This window comes from Pseudophryne corroboree, chromosome 2, assembly GCF_028390025.1.
Source record: "Pseudophryne corroboree isolate aPseCor3 chromosome 2, aPseCor3.hap2, whole genome shotgun sequence".
Classification (NCBI taxonomy): Eukaryota; Metazoa; Chordata; class Amphibia; order Anura; family Myobatrachidae; genus Pseudophryne; species Pseudophryne corroboree.
Window position 1 is genome coordinate 937,316,600 of NC_086445.1, and position 17,132 is coordinate 937,333,731.

At 46.8% G+C, this 17,132-nt stretch overlaps 1 protein-coding gene across 1 annotated transcript in view; it reads right to left on the bottom strand.

Annotated features, from left to right (window-relative positions):
• Positions 1–16,880, bottom strand: part of ARL6 (ADP ribosylation factor like GTPase 6) — a 156,881-nt gene extending 140,001 nt beyond the window's left edge. Inside the window, exons 1-2 of the mRNA XM_063956284.1 lie at positions 16,764–16,880; positions 8,798–8,936 (exon numbers count right to left, since the gene is read on the bottom strand). Coding sequence (XP_063812354.1) covers positions 8,798–8,920 — 123 coding nt within the window. The 5' untranslated portion in view covers positions 8,921–8,936; positions 16,764–16,880. The remainder of the gene's footprint in view (positions 1–8,797; positions 8,937–16,763) is intronic.
• Between the last annotated feature and the right edge of the window lie 252 nt (positions 16,881–17,132).

Genomic DNA, 17,132 nt, shown 5'->3' on the forward strand with positions numbered 1-17,132 from the left:
CACATGAGGGAAGAGGGCCACTCTCATGAGAGCTTACATTCTAAAGTTCCATAAACCTAACGTGGAGCGCCCTAGTGGTATGCCCCACGTATTGTAATCCACATCCACATTGTAGGATGTAGATCATATAAGTAGATCTACAGTTTATAAAACTCTTTATCTTATAAATTTCTCTTGAAGCTGTAGACACAAATTGTACAGTTTTCTTATTCGTATGTTTACACGTCATATCGTGAAATCCTACTGGTGGTTTGGGTAACCATGTACTATTTTGCCCTTTTGAAGCCTCAGAAGATACAGGTTTCTTGCGTGATTTGTCAAAAAACTGGGTGCCAGTGTCGACTTCAAGCTATCCGATTTCCTAAATACTACTTGTTCACTCAGTTTTACATTGGAAATCAAAATATCATCCAACCTTAAAATTGTAGGGTTACGCTTTATTATTTTATTTATTTCGAAAGCACTACTATTATACTTAGTCACAAACATCATTGTCCTACAGTATCTTTCCATAATTCCATACTCTTTTTACTTATAGTTCTAGTATCATCCAGTAGAGTATCCCTCTCGACCTCCCTCAAAGCCTGATCCAGTATTGATTCCGGATAAACTTGTGAGATAAAGAACCCATATAATGATTCTATTTGTTTTTTAGCTGCTTCATTAGTGGCACATTTTCTTTTAATACATAGGAACTGACCTTCAGGTATATTGTCTTTCCATCTTTGAAGATGGCTACTCTTATAATGTAAATACCTGTTTTGATCCACTTTCTTAACATATGTTTCGGTCAACACTCTATCCCCTTCTACCTTCAGTGCTACTGTATATACCAAAAAAAGTCACCTGCGTTGGATGGCAATCCAATACTTCAATCAGCAAGGAGGGACAAAAAGCAGAGCCTGCATGCGAGAGGTGTCAAAGATAGTCCTCTGGGCGGAAAAAAATGCAAGAGCAATGTCGGCAATCTTCATTCTGGGTGTAGACAACTGGGAAGCGGACTTCCTCAGTCGGCACGACCTCCACCAGGGAGAGTGGGGACTCCACCATCAGGTGTTCCAGCAGATCATCCACCGGTGGGGCTGCCCGCAGATAGACATGATGGATTCTTGTCTCAACAAGAAGCTTAACTGGTATTGCTCTCAAACCAGGGACCCTCAGGCGAGGGCAGTGAACGCACTGACGTATCATTGGCCTTACTGGCTGGTCTACCTGTTTCCTCCAATTCCGTTGCTCCCAAGGGTGCTCAAGCGAATCAGAAATCAAGGTGTCCAGGCAATTCTGATTGCCCCAGATTGGCCTCAGGGGGCGTGGTACGCAGATCTTCTGGACATGTCTGTTGAAGACCCTTGGCCTCTACCACTAAGAAGCGATCTTCTTCAACAAGGACCGTTCATCTACCCAGATTTACGGCGACTTCGTTTGACGGCATGGAGGATGAGCGGAACATCCTAGCTCACAAGGGCATTTCCAGAAAGGTTATTGCTACCATGGTTCAGGTCAGGAAACGTGACGTCAAAAAACTATCATCATATCTGGAGAAGAGATGTCTCTTGGTGTGAGGAATGCACGTATCCACCTGCAGAGTTCCACTTGGGACGTTTCTTAAGTTTCCTGCAGGCTGGTGTGGATAAGGGCTTCCGTCTGGGTTCCATTAAGGTCCAGATTTCAGGTCTCTACATTTTCTTCCAGAAGAAATTGCCACTGTTTCCAGAATTTAGACCTTCTTGCAAGGGGTACTCCACATACAACCTCCTTTTGTGGCCCCTACGGCGCCCTGGGATTTAAATGTGGTGTTGGAATTTCTACAGTCCTCCTGGTTTGAGCCTTTGATGACGGTAGAAGACAAGTACCTCACGTGGAAGACAGTGATGTTACTGGCCCCGTTTGTGCTAGGCGTGCATCAGAATTGGGGGCCTTATCGTGTAAAAGTCCCTACTTGGTCTTTTACAAGGACAGACCGGAGCTCAGGACTAGGCAGCAGTTCCTGACGAAGGTTGTCTCTGCATTTCACCTGAATCAAACTATTGTGGTTCCGTCCAGTTCTGACACTTCTGCTCCTACGAAGGCTTTGGATGCTGTGCGAGCCTTGAAGATCTATGTCAAGCGAACGGCTCGGATCAGAAAGACGGGTTCCTTGTTCGTGCTCTATGATGCTCAGAAAAAGGGTTGTCCTGCTTCGAAGCAGTTCATTGCTCGTTGGCTATGGCTTACTATCTAACAGGCTTATATGTCGACAGCCTTGCCTGTTCCTAAGTCTCTAAAAGCTCACTCTACCAGATCTGTGGACTCTTCCTGGGCGGCTGCCCGAGGAGTCTCGGCCTTGCAACTATGCCGACCTGCTACCTGGTCAGGGAAGAACACCTTTGTGAAGCTCTACAAGTTTGATACCCTGGCCAAAGAGGATACCCAGTTTGGGCAGGCGGTGCTGCAGCAGTCTCTGCACATTCCCGCCAGTTCTGGAAGCTTTGGGACGTCCCCATCGTCCCCATCGTACTAAGTCTCCCCAATATCCCTTATGGATGCTAGAGAAAATAGGATTTTAATTACCTACCGGTAAATCCTTTTCTCGTAGTCCATAAGAGATATTGGGCGTCCGCCTCAGTGCGTTGACTTTTCTGTAGGTTATCTGTTATGTGGTTACCTGTTCAGCTGTTGCTGTTATTGTTACCAGCCGTTGCTTGTTGTTATATGTTCGTGGTGTGCTGGTATTAAATTTTACAACTCTTTGTTATCATGTTCCTTTTCTCATATATGTGCTTTCTCCTTCGGGCACTGTTTTACCTATAACTGCCTGTGGGAGGGGTCATAGAGGGGAGGAGCCAGCACACCCAGTGAAGAAATTTAAAGTGCACTGGCTCCTCTGGACCCGTCTATACACCATCGTACTAAGTCTCCCCAATATCCCTTATGGACTACGAGAAAAGGATTTACCGGTAGGTAATTAAAATCCTATTTACTTCCCTCCCATTCACCAGCTACAGTATCCTCCTTCTCTCCCATTCACCAGCTACAGCAGCCCCCTTCCCTCCCATTCACCAGCTACAGCGTCCCCTTTCCCTCCCATTCACCAGCTACAGCATCCTCCTTCCCTCCCATTCACCAGCTACAGCATCCTCCTTCCCTCCCATTCACCAGCTACAATTCACCAGCTACAGCATCCCCCTTCCCTCCCATTCACCAGCTACAGCATCCCCCTTCCCTCCCATTCACCAGCTACAGCATCCCCCTTCCCTCCAATTCACCAGCTAGAGCATCCCCCTTCCCTCCCATTCACCAGCTAGAGCATCCCCCTTCCCTCCCATTCACCAGCTAGAGCATCCCCCTTCCCTCCCATTCACCAGCTAGAGCATCCCCCTTCCCTCCCATTCACCAGCTAGAGCATCCCCCTTCCCTCCCATTCACCAGCTAGAGCATCCCCCTTCCCTCCCATTCACCAGCTAGAGCATCCCCCTTCCCTCCCATTCACCAGCTAGAGCATCCCCCTTCCCTCCCATTCACCAGCTAGAGCATCCCCCTTCCCTCCCATTCACCAGCTAGAGCATCCCCCTTCCCTCCCATTCACCAGCTAGAGCATCCCCCTTCCCTCCCATTCACCAGCTAGAGCATCCCCCTTCCCTCCCATTCACCAGCTAGAGCATCCCCCTTCCCTCCCATTCACCAGCTACAGCATCCCCCTTCCCTCCCATTCACCAGCTACAGCATCCCCCTTCCCTCCCATTCACCAGCTACAGCATCCCCCTTCCCTCCCATTCACCAGCTACAGCATCCCCCTTCCCTCCCATTCACCAGCTACAGCATCCCCCTTCCCTCCCATTCACCAGCTACAGCATCCCCCTTCCCTCCCATTCACCAGCTACAGCATCCCCCTTCCCTCCCATTCACCAGCTACAGCATCCCCCTTCCCTCCCATTCACCAGCTAGAGCATCCCCCTTCCCTCCCATTCACCAGCTACAGCATCCCCCTTCCCTCCCATTCACCAGCTACAGCATCCCCCTTCCCTCCCATTCACCAGCTAGAGCATCCCCCTTCCCTCCCATTCACCAGCTACAGCATCCCCCTTCCCTCCCATTCACCAGCTACAGCATCCTCCTTCTCTCCCATTCACCAGCTACAGCATCCTCCTTCTCTCCCATTCACCAGCTAGAGCCTCCCCCATTCCCTCCCATTCACCAGCTACAGCATCCTCCTCCTCTCCCATTCACCAGCTAGAGCATCCCCCTTCCCTCCCATTCACCAGCTATAGCATCCTCCTTCTCTCCCATTCACCAGCTACAGCATCCTCCTTCCCTCCCATTCACCAGCTACAGCATCCTCCTTCTCTCCCATTCACCAGCTACAGCATCCCCATTCCCTCCCATTCACCAGCTACAGCATCCCCCTTCCTTCCCATTCACCAGCTACAGCATCCTCCTTCACTCCCATTCACCAGCTAGAGCATCCCCCTTCCCTCCCATTCACCAGCTACAGCATCCTCCTCCTCTCCCATTCACCAGCTACAGCATCCTCCTTCCCTCCCATTCACCAGCTAGAGCATCCCCCTTCCCTCCCATTCACCAGCTATAGCATCCTCCTTCTCTCCCATTCACCAGCTACAGCATCCTCCTCCTCTCCCATTCACCAGCTACAGCATCCTCCTTCCCTCCCATTCACCAGCTAGAGCATCCTCCTTCTCTCCCATTCACCAGCTACAGCATCCCCATTCCCTCCCATTCACCAGCTACAGCCTCCCCCTTCCCTCCCATTCACCAGCTATAGCATCCTCCTTCTCTCCCATTCACCAGCTACAGCATCCCCATTCCCTCCCATTCACCAGCTACAGCATCCTCCTTCTCTCCCATTCACCAGCTACAGAATCCTCCTTCTCTCCCATTTACCAGCTACAGCATCCCCCTTCCCTCCCATTCACCAGCTACAGCATCCTCCTTCCCTCCCATTCACCAGCTAGAGCATCCCCCTTCCCTCCCATTCACCAGCTACAGCATCCCCCTTCCCTCCCATTCACCAGCTACAGCCTCCCCCCTTCCCTCCCATTCACCAGCTACAGCCTCCCCCCTTCCCTCCCATTCACCAGCTACAGAATCCTCCTTCTCTCCCATTTACCAGCTACAGCATCCCCCTTCCCTCCCATTCACCAGCTACAGCATCCTCCTTCCCTCCCATTCACCAGCTAGAGCATCCCCCTTCCCTCCCATTCACCAGCTACAGCATCCCCTTTCCCTCCCATTCACCAGCTAGAGCATCCCCCTTCCCTCCCATTCACCAGCTAGAGCATCCCCCTTCCCTCCCATTCACCAGCTACAGCATCCTCATTCTCTCCCATTCACCAGCTACAGCATCCCCATTCCCTCCCATTCACCAGCTACAGCATCCTCCTCCTCTCCCATTCACCAGCTACAGCATCCTCCTTCTCTCCCATTCACCAGCTACAGCATCCCCCTTCCCTCCCATTCACCAGCTACAGCATCCTTCTTCCCTCCCATTCACCAGCTAGAGCATCCCCCTTCCCTCCCATTCACCAGCTACAGCATCCTCCTTCCCTCCCATTCACCAGCTACAGCATCCCCCTTCCCTCCCATTCACCAGCTACAGCATCCCCCCTTCCCTCCCATTCACCAGCTACAGCATCCCCATTCCCTCCCATTCACCAGCTACAGCATCCCCATTCCCTCCCATTCACCAGCTACAGCATCCCCCTTCCCTCCCAATCACCAGCTAGAGCATCCCCCATCTAGAACGTCGCTCATTTCACCCGCTGGGTCAGCATCGCTCAGCACACATCGCGCTGTGCTGAGTGGCGGTAGAGATGTGTGCTGAGCGGTTCGCTCAGTACACATCTCTCCCGTGTATACCAGCCTTTAGAAGATGCTGTTATATTATCATTGACATTATTGTATACACAGTACATAATAATACAGGTATCCGGATGATAATGGGTCAGTGACTATCCCACCTGCTTCCACAGATATCCTCAAAGTATGACCTGTTTGGGATACTTGAGGGCTGGAGTTGAGAACCTGTGGTCTAGACTCTAGGATAAACTGCAAAAAAAGGGTAATATTTTGTGAATCCCTGGTAACTGGCGCAAAAAAATGATTAAAGAGAGCAGCCCGCAAACTGGTTCACCACAACAGAACCTCACCAAATGTTCCAATGATTTCACAAGCTTAAATACACATTTTGTGGGACACCAAACAGACAGGCGCTTAGGATAACTCAATATATATAGGTAGATATACTCAGCAGAAAGAACGTCCCTGGGATATATGGAAGCGGGGGAATTCCAGACTGCAACATAGATGGCTTTCTTCCTTTTTCTGGAAAGTTTTTCTGTCTCTCAGGTGTAACATGAAAAGAAGATAATATATATATATGTGTAGTAATGTTTTTAGATAGTAGACAAGTCTTTTTCAATATGAAGACGTTCACAGCAAAGACAATGCACATCCACTGGAGAGGTGTACCCAAACTCACTTTCCAAACGAAAGGAAAAAGCCTATAAAAGGTATCCCTACATGAAAATCGATGTAAATGATAAACACGGTTGTCCATCAAAAGAAACCCAGATGCGTTTGAACATAATCTTTATTGCCGTGAGTAGGGTACGCCTTACATTCCCTCTATACAGTGAAAAAGAAACCTTTACACGTTTCCAATACACCTCCCTTGTGTGAGTGAGGTACGCCTATTCTCTTGGTGAAGTGGGTTCACATTCAAATCCATGTTTTCTGACACAGAGGTGGATATAAAGATACCTTTATAGGCTTTTTCCTTTCGTTTGGAAAGTGAGTTTGGGTACGCCTCACCAGTGGATGTGCATTGTCTTTGCTGTGAACGTCTTCATATTGAAAAAGACTTGTCTACTATCTAAAAACATTACTACACATATATATATATATATATATATATATATATATATATATATATATATATATATATATATATATATTTTATCTTCTTTTCATGTTACACCTGAGAGACAGAAAAACTTTCCAGAAAAAGGAAGAAAGCCATCTATGTTGCAGTCTGGAATTCCCCCACTTCCATATATACCAGGGACGTTCTTTCTGCTGAGTATATCTACCTATATATATTAAGTTATCCTAAGCGCCTGTCAGTTTGGTGTCCCACAAAATGTGTATTTAGACTCTAGGATATCTTGCCTTTGCGGAGTTGAAAAGAGAAAAATCTTTATGTGTTGATCTTTGCCAGTCCTGAAGTAGGTTTTTCCTTCTATTGGTGTAATTGGGGGCTGCTCTATTCCCAAAGTTTGCGCAATATATGGTATATTTTGCCTTTGGTTGACAAAATTAGGAGACAAAAACACACTTTCTGTTAGGCAAATGTAGACAATGGGCCGGATGTAATAGAGGGTAGATGTATTAGGCCTGGAGACGTGATAAAGCAGTGATAAATGCAAGGTGATAAGGCAAAATCCAATCAGCCAATATGTAAATCAACAGTTAGGAGCTGATTGGCTGGTGCTTTATCCCTTCTCCAGGCTTAATACATCTGCCCCAGAGTGAGAAATGGTCGGCGCTCCGAGACTCCAGCCAAACTCGTATGTTTTTTTTAAAGCAGTAAATATTCACAAGGCAAATACCACCTGCTTTTGCTTTGTGAATGTTTGCTGCTTTAAAAAAAAACATACAAGTTCGGCCGGAGTCTCTGAGCTCCGGCCGTCTCCACTCTATTACATTCGGCCCTAAATATTTAACTAGGGGTAATTTTAGTGATATTTTATCAGCATTCAATGTAAGACGATTTGAGACAGCCATTGTCTTCGCTGAACCACTGTGTGTTGACAACGGGGACAGAAAGAAAGGAAAAAAGAAAAAAAACTTCAGACATAAGCAAGACATGCAATGAAGACCAGACAGAGCCACTCTTTGATGGTAGAAAGGTTCACAACTTGTTAATGAGCCAATAAAACGGATCCTACAAAGTCTTACAAGGTGAGTGCGCTTTTTTTTTGTTTTCACAATTAGTTGACACTGTGGGAAATAGAGGTACCCTGTGTTTAAATTGCTCCCAATTAGATAAATATGCCATTGCAGAAATCCCTACAATAATTCTTACAGTGCCATAATTGGACAGTGTTAAAACAATAAGATCCGAGTCCCCAGATGGCATGCTGTTGTGATTAACTGCCTGTGGACAGAAAATGTGCAGCTGTAATGGCTCAGGAGTGCGGCTGTAAAATCCGTAACTCTTCTGCTGGTAACACAAGTGTATACAACTAGCACAATCCGACACTTCGAAGACCACAAATACATCTATAGCATCCAGAAACGTAACACTCTTTCACATAATGCACATTTTATATTTGGTATAATATGCCACATAAAATGTCCACATAAAGAATCCTCTGCCCCAGGTAGCAGCATAGTGTTCTTATATTGTTGGGGCCAGCATTTTTTGGGTCCCGCAGGGAGTGAAAAGTGGAGCTTATGGTTAAAATCAGGGATGTATGCACAATCCCTGTGGACAGTCATTTCATTCCTATCTAAGGCATCCAGGCTTCCTGTGCCTGCAAGCTTAGGTAAAAAAGTGGGAGACATCAGTTAAAGGACCCAACTGGACTTTTTCCCCATATGGGTTCTACTAAACTTGCCATTTAAAAGAACCTAAACAATATTCCATTTCAGAAGCATAGGGATGGTTTACAGAGTTTTATATAGTACAAAGCTATACAGTGATAACTGATTTGTGAACATCTGCCTCTTTCCTTATGCCTGGTCGCTTACACCATTGTGCCCATATAATCAATAAGAATAACAGTACAGTCTCACTTACATTAGCAGGTTTCAGTTTGTTGATGATGGTGGTCTTACCACTGTTATCAAGACCCAGGCACAAGACATGAACTTCTTTCTTCTTCAAGCCCAGCCAGCCTGCCAGCCGGTCAAACAAGCCCATGGTCCTCACTCAGTACCTGACATTACAGAACAATTACTGTTACATAAAAACATAAACGTGTGTTATTACTACACCAGCAATCTCATCAATGTGGATGGAAAACAGCCAGGTCATGACAGGTGCAGACTGCATAAGAGAAGCTAAGCTACTTATTATAAAGGCGCATAGCTTCTAATCAAGATTGACAGGTAGGTGCGGTCAGCTGGAGGTTTTTAAAATAATGCTTATACAGGTTGTGTATCCCTTATCCAAAATGCTTGGGACCAGAGGTATTTTGGATATCGGATTTTTCCGTATTTTGGAATAATTGCGTACCATAATGAGATATCATGATGATGGGACCTAAATCTAAGCACAGAATGCATTTATGTTACATATACACCTTATACACACAGCCTGAAGGTCATTTAAGCCAATATTTTTTATAACTTTGTGCATTAAACAAAGTGTGTCTACATTAACACAATTCATTTACGTTTCATAAACACCTTATACACACAGCCTGAAGGTCATTTAATACAATATTTTTAATAACTTTGTGTATTAAACAAAGTGTGTGTACATTGAGCCATCAAAAAACAAATGGTTTCACTATATCACTCTCACTCCAAAAAGTCCGTATTTCTGAATATTCCGTATTTCGGAATATTTGGATATGGGATACTCAACCTGTAGTACTATAATGTAATAAGTCTCGTGACAAACAGCCAATAACAGATTTCAATGGGGTTGAGGATTGGGGCTTTATAAAGGAGTGGCTTTTGCAAGATGATGATTCTCGGTGGGTTTGACCTGGAAAGTTAGCAGGATGGCAAATGTGGTAATGACAGTAAATGACTCCAAAAGGATAGTCCAAGAAGTGATATTAAGCACAAAACGTGCATCTTAAATCTAACCCATTGGGGGCTTATGTAACAGTCTGGGAGCTGCAAGCTGGTTTTACCTTTTAAATGATTGGTGCTTTAAAAATATGGGCAGACTCGCAGGAATTTCAGCAGAGCGTCCAGCTCGCAGGCTATTGCATAAGCCTTCTGGATTTTCTTTTTCAGCCATTCATTTGTAGGTTTGTTGTTGTGCTTGGTATTACTGTCAGTTTGCATGATACAATTCAGCCAATGGGGGTAATACTGGTAAGTTGATCGCAGTAGAAAATTTGTTAGCAGTTGGGCAAAACCATGTGCACTGCGGGGGGGGGGGGGGGGGGGGGGGGCAGATATAACATGTGCAGAGAGAGTTAGATGTGGGTGGGGTGTGTTCAAACTGAAATCTAAATTGCAGTGTAAAAATAAAGCAGCCAGTATTTACCCTGCACAGAAACAAAATAACCCACCCAAATCTAACTCTCTCTGCCCCACCTGCAGTGCACATGGTTTTGCCCAACTGCTAACAAATTTGCTGCTGCGATCAACTCTGAAATACCCACCAATATTCATGTTATTTACCAACAACTGAATTTTTGTACTTACCATCCACTAATCCTTTTCTCTGATTCCAAGAGAGGGCATCCAGTGACCAACATGGAATAGGAGAAAAGGATTTTGTAGTAAATACAAAACTTCTAATTTGTCCACCATCCATTGGGCACAATGCGGACATCCCAAAGCCGTCCCTAGAGGCATGAGTGCTCATGGGCAGTTTGTAGCATCTTTCTCCCAAAGCTAGCATTCCTACTGTAGATACAACATTATAAAAACTGTATAGCTTAGTACAAATATGCATGAAGACTGAGTTACTGCCCTGCACAGGTGCTCAATAGGGGCCAATGCCGAGATGCCCATGACATATCTCCCAACGTGACCCTCTCCAGGAGGGACAGAACGCTCTGCTCCTGGACTTCCCTCTTATTTTATGATTGCCCTCACCTGTGCTGAAACACCTTTCTTATCCATTAACCTGTACAAAACAGGTGCCAGCAATCATACATTAAGCAGAGCATTTTGTCCCTCCTGGAGAGGGTCATGTTGGCAGGTATGCCATGAGGCTCTCACACACCTAGTGAACTGAGCCGTCAAACTTTCCACAACTAGAACAAATGCTCCCATATACTATAAGCATGCCAAATCACTGCCATAATCCACTGAGCAATAGTCTACTGCTTAGAGGCTGGCCAGCCTCTATTGTGGAAATCACTTATAACAAATATCAACCTTCAATGAACCTCCGCCTGCAGCCAAGGCAAATAAATCTACTTTGGCAGATGCAGACACTGGCCTTGGCACTCCCGCAAAAGGGAGGCAATAAGATTCCGTTTTGTGGAACAATCCGGTCGCCACCCCTTAACATACTCTGCGTATTAATCAGGCTGGGGCTTAGGGTGGACTACTTGCAAGGACACAGGACCCACTCTGCACATGTGCAGTTCCCCCACCGACTTGTACGCAAACCATTGGATAAGAAAGGCAGTCATCTCACTAATCAGGGCTGAAGAAGGGGGGGGGGGGAAGTGGCCCATCGCGGTCATGCTTGGGGGTGTGCCCAACACCTACAGACAAGCTGGGTTGCCCCCAAGCCTTCCTCTCACTATGAATAGATGCCGTGCCCAACCGCAACTTTTCAGCTCGCAGGATACTGCGGCCCGCAGGTGGGAAGGCTCAGGCAGGCTGTTTTTGCAGGCTGCAGCTAAAAGGGCAGTGCGCATTTCGACATTTTTAAATTAGGCAGGGCGTGGTGCAGCCTATCATGAACACCAAATACCTCCCTGTCTGCCCGCACTGTCTCCAACATAGTGCTGAAGATGAAGGGTATACACAATGCAATTTTTCAGGGACCAGGTACCAACGCAAATTAATTTTGTGTTAGTTTTCCTTGACGTTAGAAGTTTTGGAAACCCACTGCCTAATCTCTGACCAATCTGAGTCATCCAGGGTAGTCCCCAAATCCTACTCCCAGATCTTTTTGAAAGGTTCTTTAAAAGTGGTGGGTGGGGTAGCCAAAAGGGAATATAAAATTGAAATGGCACCCTTCCAGCCCAGGTCAAATATGCATAGACGTTCAAATGGGGTGAGTTTCCCAAGTTTGCGTGACTTACTCTCAAGTCTGAATGAAGTCGGTGATTTGTATGTACGCAAACTGGTGCTAGGAAAGCAGACTGTACTTTTCACACACTCCGTCAAAGTTAGGAGGAACATAGTCTTCCAAAAGGTATAGGAACCTAGTTATACTTATCAAGACTGAGGGGTGCACGTAGAATGACATACAGCACAAAGAGAAATGGGGAGGTCTCCAGAGAGGAGTCACAGGAGAGGTGTAGGGCGCAAGATCTAATCTTTTATTTATTCTGTCCCAAACCTTTAGAATGGAGCCAATGCCTGGGACCTCATGTACAGAGGTCAGTCTAAGATGCAGGGAGAGCCAGGAAAGAAAATCTACTGACTGCATTCCAACAAGGTCATTTTCCATGGACACCCATTTCTTACAATTTTCCCCTGTGTGCCTGGACATAATGTGGCTCAGCTGGGTGTCGGTAAAGTAGTGCACACAGATGGAAAGGCCTAGAACTCCACTGACAGCCGATTTAGCTAAACACCCTCTAAGTTTCGTAGGTTTTTTATCTAACCAAATAAACCAAACACAAAAGGACTGTACGGTCCAAAAGGAAAGAGGCAGGGACAACTATAAGGACAGTTTGGAACAGGTAGAACAGTCTGGGCAATATATTCATATTCAGATGAGATTAACCATACGGATAGTGTTATCTAAGACCTGTCTTGTAGGGACAACTCCGACCTAGTTGGCATCAATCCTTTGAACCAAATAGGAGTTCAATCTACTGGACAAGACTTCTGAGAAAAGCTTGATGTCAGTGTTAATCAAAGAAATAGGCACGTGGGGTATTTTTGGAGCTTCAGGATCACTACAATGACTTCGAAGAATGAACAAAAACCGCTCACCCTGCAATATCTTGTTACAGACAACAACCAGGTAGGGGGACAAAAGATCAGGGAATGTTATGTAATAAGGCATGGAGAGACTGTCTAGTCCTGGGACTTTGGACAGCTTCTACGATTTTTACACCAGCTCCCGTTCTTCGTCTGAAAAAGGGGAATTAAGTTTAGTAATGGCTGAGTGAGACAGCTGGGGAAAATTCCAATACTCCAAATAAGTCTGAATAACTGGGCGGATTTGGCATTTAATCAAAGCACAGGGTCATGTTGGATAACGACTGTTTCATCCCTAACGGCAAAGATAGTCTGGGAGGGCCACTTAGCTCGTAGGTTTTTTTGCCCACATCTTATATCTCATTTTCTGTGACCAACTTTAATAGAAAGACAGATGCTCACCATGCTTCGGGCAAAGTTACTATTCCCAATCGTTGTGCACGTGGAGAGTAAGTCAAGAAAATGTTGGGAAAACGTGAAAAAAAAGGTATGTGTCGACCATTTGTGTGCCAACCACGTTGACCTTTTGAATCCGTTGACCTAATGCATGTCGACCATATGGTGTTGACCGACTGTCTTACTAGACTGTGTAGATCTATCATCCAGATACCCTGGAAAGGACCTTTGCTTAACACAACCAGCTACTAACATGTTCAGCAGATCCAAGTACCAGGTCCTACTGGGTCAATCTGGAGCTATCAGAATTGCCAAGTTCTCCTCGGTTTACCTTTTTAAGAACACTCTATAACATAATTACTGTTCCAGAGGAAACAGGTATGTAAGACAGTAATCTAAAGGCACCACCAACATCACTACTGGAGACCACCAACTAAAGGCATCACCAACATATTTGGTCCAGGAGAATAGTCTTAACAAATATACAAAGAGCTACGAAGCAACGGCCACAGCTTTATTTTTTTTCATGTCAAGTTCCGTTGTGCATGTACAGATTCAAACTGATAGGTGCTCAAAATGTAACAATTTATATATATACAGTATATCAAGCTAAGACTACAAAGTAAAAACCATAGCATAGCTATACACCAGCCACAAAGAAAGCACTTAGCTTCATAGGAGGCCCACAAAAAATTAAATTGAGTTTAGTTCAAGCTGATCAGGGTTTTGAGATGGATGAGCCAGCTTTTGACAGTGCCTAGGCTCCTAACTCCATTTAACCACAGTGTCTCCACTGTCCCCCAGTGGATGAAGGGCATCTGGTCAGGATCGCAGTGGTCGGGATGCCGGCGCCTGAATCCCACCACATCTCGGAATCCCGGGTTTAGGGTTAGGCTGTGTGGGAGGGAGGGTTAGATTTATGCTGCGGGAAGGGGGGTTGGGTTCAGGTGCCACCATGGAGGGATAGGGTTAGGCTGGGGGGGGGGGAGGGTGAGGGGGGGTTAGGTTTATGCTACGGGGAGGGTTAGGGGGCCATGGCGGGAAGGTAAGTATATTAACCTTCCCCCTATCATGATTCTCATTGTCGGGATGCCACAGTTGGTATTCTGACTGCCGACATCCCGACCGTTTGCATTTCATACCCAACCTGTACGAAGGAGAAATAAAAGTCAATTAAGAAGAAGCCGCTTTCAGTTACCTCAGCCTGATGGTGCCAATCAAGTGCATTTCATCATTATATGATCATTAGGAAATTATATAATTTCTATAAATTAAAGAAAACTTTTGGCAGCTCTCTATGGAGCATTAAACCTCTGTGTTAACATCATATGAGGGCTAAAACATATCTACAATAATCTCAGAGAAGCTACAGCTTATCAGTCTGGAAAGGGGTATAAGGCCATTTCATAACAGTTTGAAGTCCATCACCGAACAGTGAGAAAGATCATATAACGCCCAGTGTGTAGGGCCTATTAGATTTTCTAAACTACATTTTAGGAACAACAAAAGAATTACATATGAAACAATGATCAATGGACAGACAAGACCAAAGGGGAGATGTGTGGTCTTATTAAAGAGTAACATGTTTAGGGAAGACCAAACACAACCACAAGAACCTCATATAAACTTGGGCTTGTTATGCAGTCATAGGTCCTGCATGCCTTCATGGAGTCTTTCATGAACACTTCTCAAATCAATGTATTCTAGAAGAGACTATGAGGAAATCCATCCTGAATCAGAAGCTTGGCCAGTGCTGAAAGTAGGGAGGTACGGGGTGGTACGGAGTACCATTAAGAAATATGGTGGTGGTACTCAGTACCTCCAGCCCACCGCTGGGGCATAATTTATAAGGGGCATTTTTGTTTGTGGGACATAAAATGGTGTCAGTGGCATAACTGTATGGCATTACGTTGTGTGGCATAATGTGTAATGGGTGTTATGGTGTCTAGCATAATGTGGAACGGGCGTTACGGTGTGTGACATAATGTGTAATAAGCATTAATGTGTGTGGCATAATGTGTAATAAGCATTACGGTGTGTGGCATAATGTGTAATGGCCATTACGGTGTGTGGCATAATGTGTAATGGGCTTTACGGTGAGTGGCATAATGTGTAATAAGCATTACGGTGTGTGGCATAATGTGGCCATGCCCCTATTGTCATGTAGCCACTCCACTAGTCTTGTGTGACCACGCCCCCTCATGACAAGTGACCACGCCCATTTTTACTATCAGTACCACTAAGAAATAAAATTTTACTTGCACCACTGAGCTTGGCCAATATTGGATCATGCAACAGGACAATGACATCAAACACACCAGCAAATCCACAAAATGAAAAAACACAGCTTAGAAAAAGGGTGTAATTTATTTTTGACATGACAGTATGCGAGTACAATGAATACTGCTTGTCTTTATAGGCACAATTGCTGCAGATGGTGCTGTATTATATGAAAGGGACAGAGGTTGCTTGCAGTCAGAGGACAGAAGGGGAGAGAGGTTGTGACCAGTTATAGGAGTCAAAGAAGCATACATTTACGGGACGGAAGGACAGAGGGGCATATCTTTAATAATTTAGTGGATGGAGGGACAGTGGGACCTGTGCACACAGTCAGTACATGGAAGGGACAGGGGGGCACACAGTCAGTACATGTGAGGGACAGGGGGGCACACTCAGGGGATTGGGGGGGGGGCAGAGGTGTACACAGTCTCAGGGGATGGGGGGGCAGAGGGACACACAGTCAGGGGATGGGAGGACAGAGGGGCGCACAGTCAAGGGATGGGGGAGCTCACAGTCAGGGGATGGGGGAGCAGAGGGTCACACAGTCAGGGGATGGGGGAGCAGAGGGTCACACAGTCAGGGGATGGTGGGCAGAGGGGCGCACAGTCAGGGGATGGGGGGACAGAGGGGCGCACAGTCAGGGGATGGGGGAGCACACAGTCAGGGGATGGGGGAGCAGAGGGTCACACAGTCAGGGGATGGGGGAGCAGAGGGTCACACAGTCAGGGGATGGGGGAGCAGAGGGTCACACAGTCAGGGGATGGGGGAGCAGAGGGTCACACAGTCAGGGGATGGGGGAGCAGAGGGTCACACAGTCAGGGGATGGGGGGACAGTGGGGCACACAGTCAGGGGATGGGAGACAGAGGGGCGCACAGTCAGGGGATGGGGGGACAGAGGGGCGCACAGTCAGGGGATGGGGGGACAGAGGGTCACACAGTCAGGGGATGGGGGGACAGAGGGGCGCACAGTCAGGGGATGGGGGGACAGAGGGGCGCACAGTCGGGGGATGGGAGACAGAGGGGCGCACAGTCAGGGGATGGGGGGACAGAGGGGCGCACAGTCAGGGGATGGGGGGACAGAGGGGCGCACAGTCAGGGGATGGGGGGACAGAGGGGCGCACAGTCAGGGGATGGGGGGACAGAGGGGCGCACAGTCAGGGGATGGAGGGGACAGAGAACAGCTAATGCTGCAGGTGATGGGAGCACATGCCGCAGTAAATGTACAGTGCGCTGTAAAACGCCCGATTCTCAGAGAGCTGTACATGTTACATACATGTGCCCTGACATACCTTGCAGCGGTGCCGATGCTGATTCGTGTGGTAGGCAGGCAGGCGACCACTGCATTCACTGTATGCACCGGAAGCGGCGGTCTCTATGGTAACCCAGCAACACTTTCTTCATGCTCGCAGACAGCCTCATAGCCAATCGCTGGTCTTATTACTTTCTCCTTAGTTCTGTTCCCTGGAGAGCAGCGATTGGCTGACAGCGCCGGCCCCACAGTTTGCTGCTGCCATTTTTGTATTGGGATCGGGAGTAATAACGGGAATGCTCGGTCTTCCCCACCGGCCTCATGGGCGCTGTGCTGCGTGTTATGTACCCCGTGCACCTTGTGTGTCCAGGCTGTGTGTATGTGTGTGCAGGTTCTGTGCCTGTTCCCC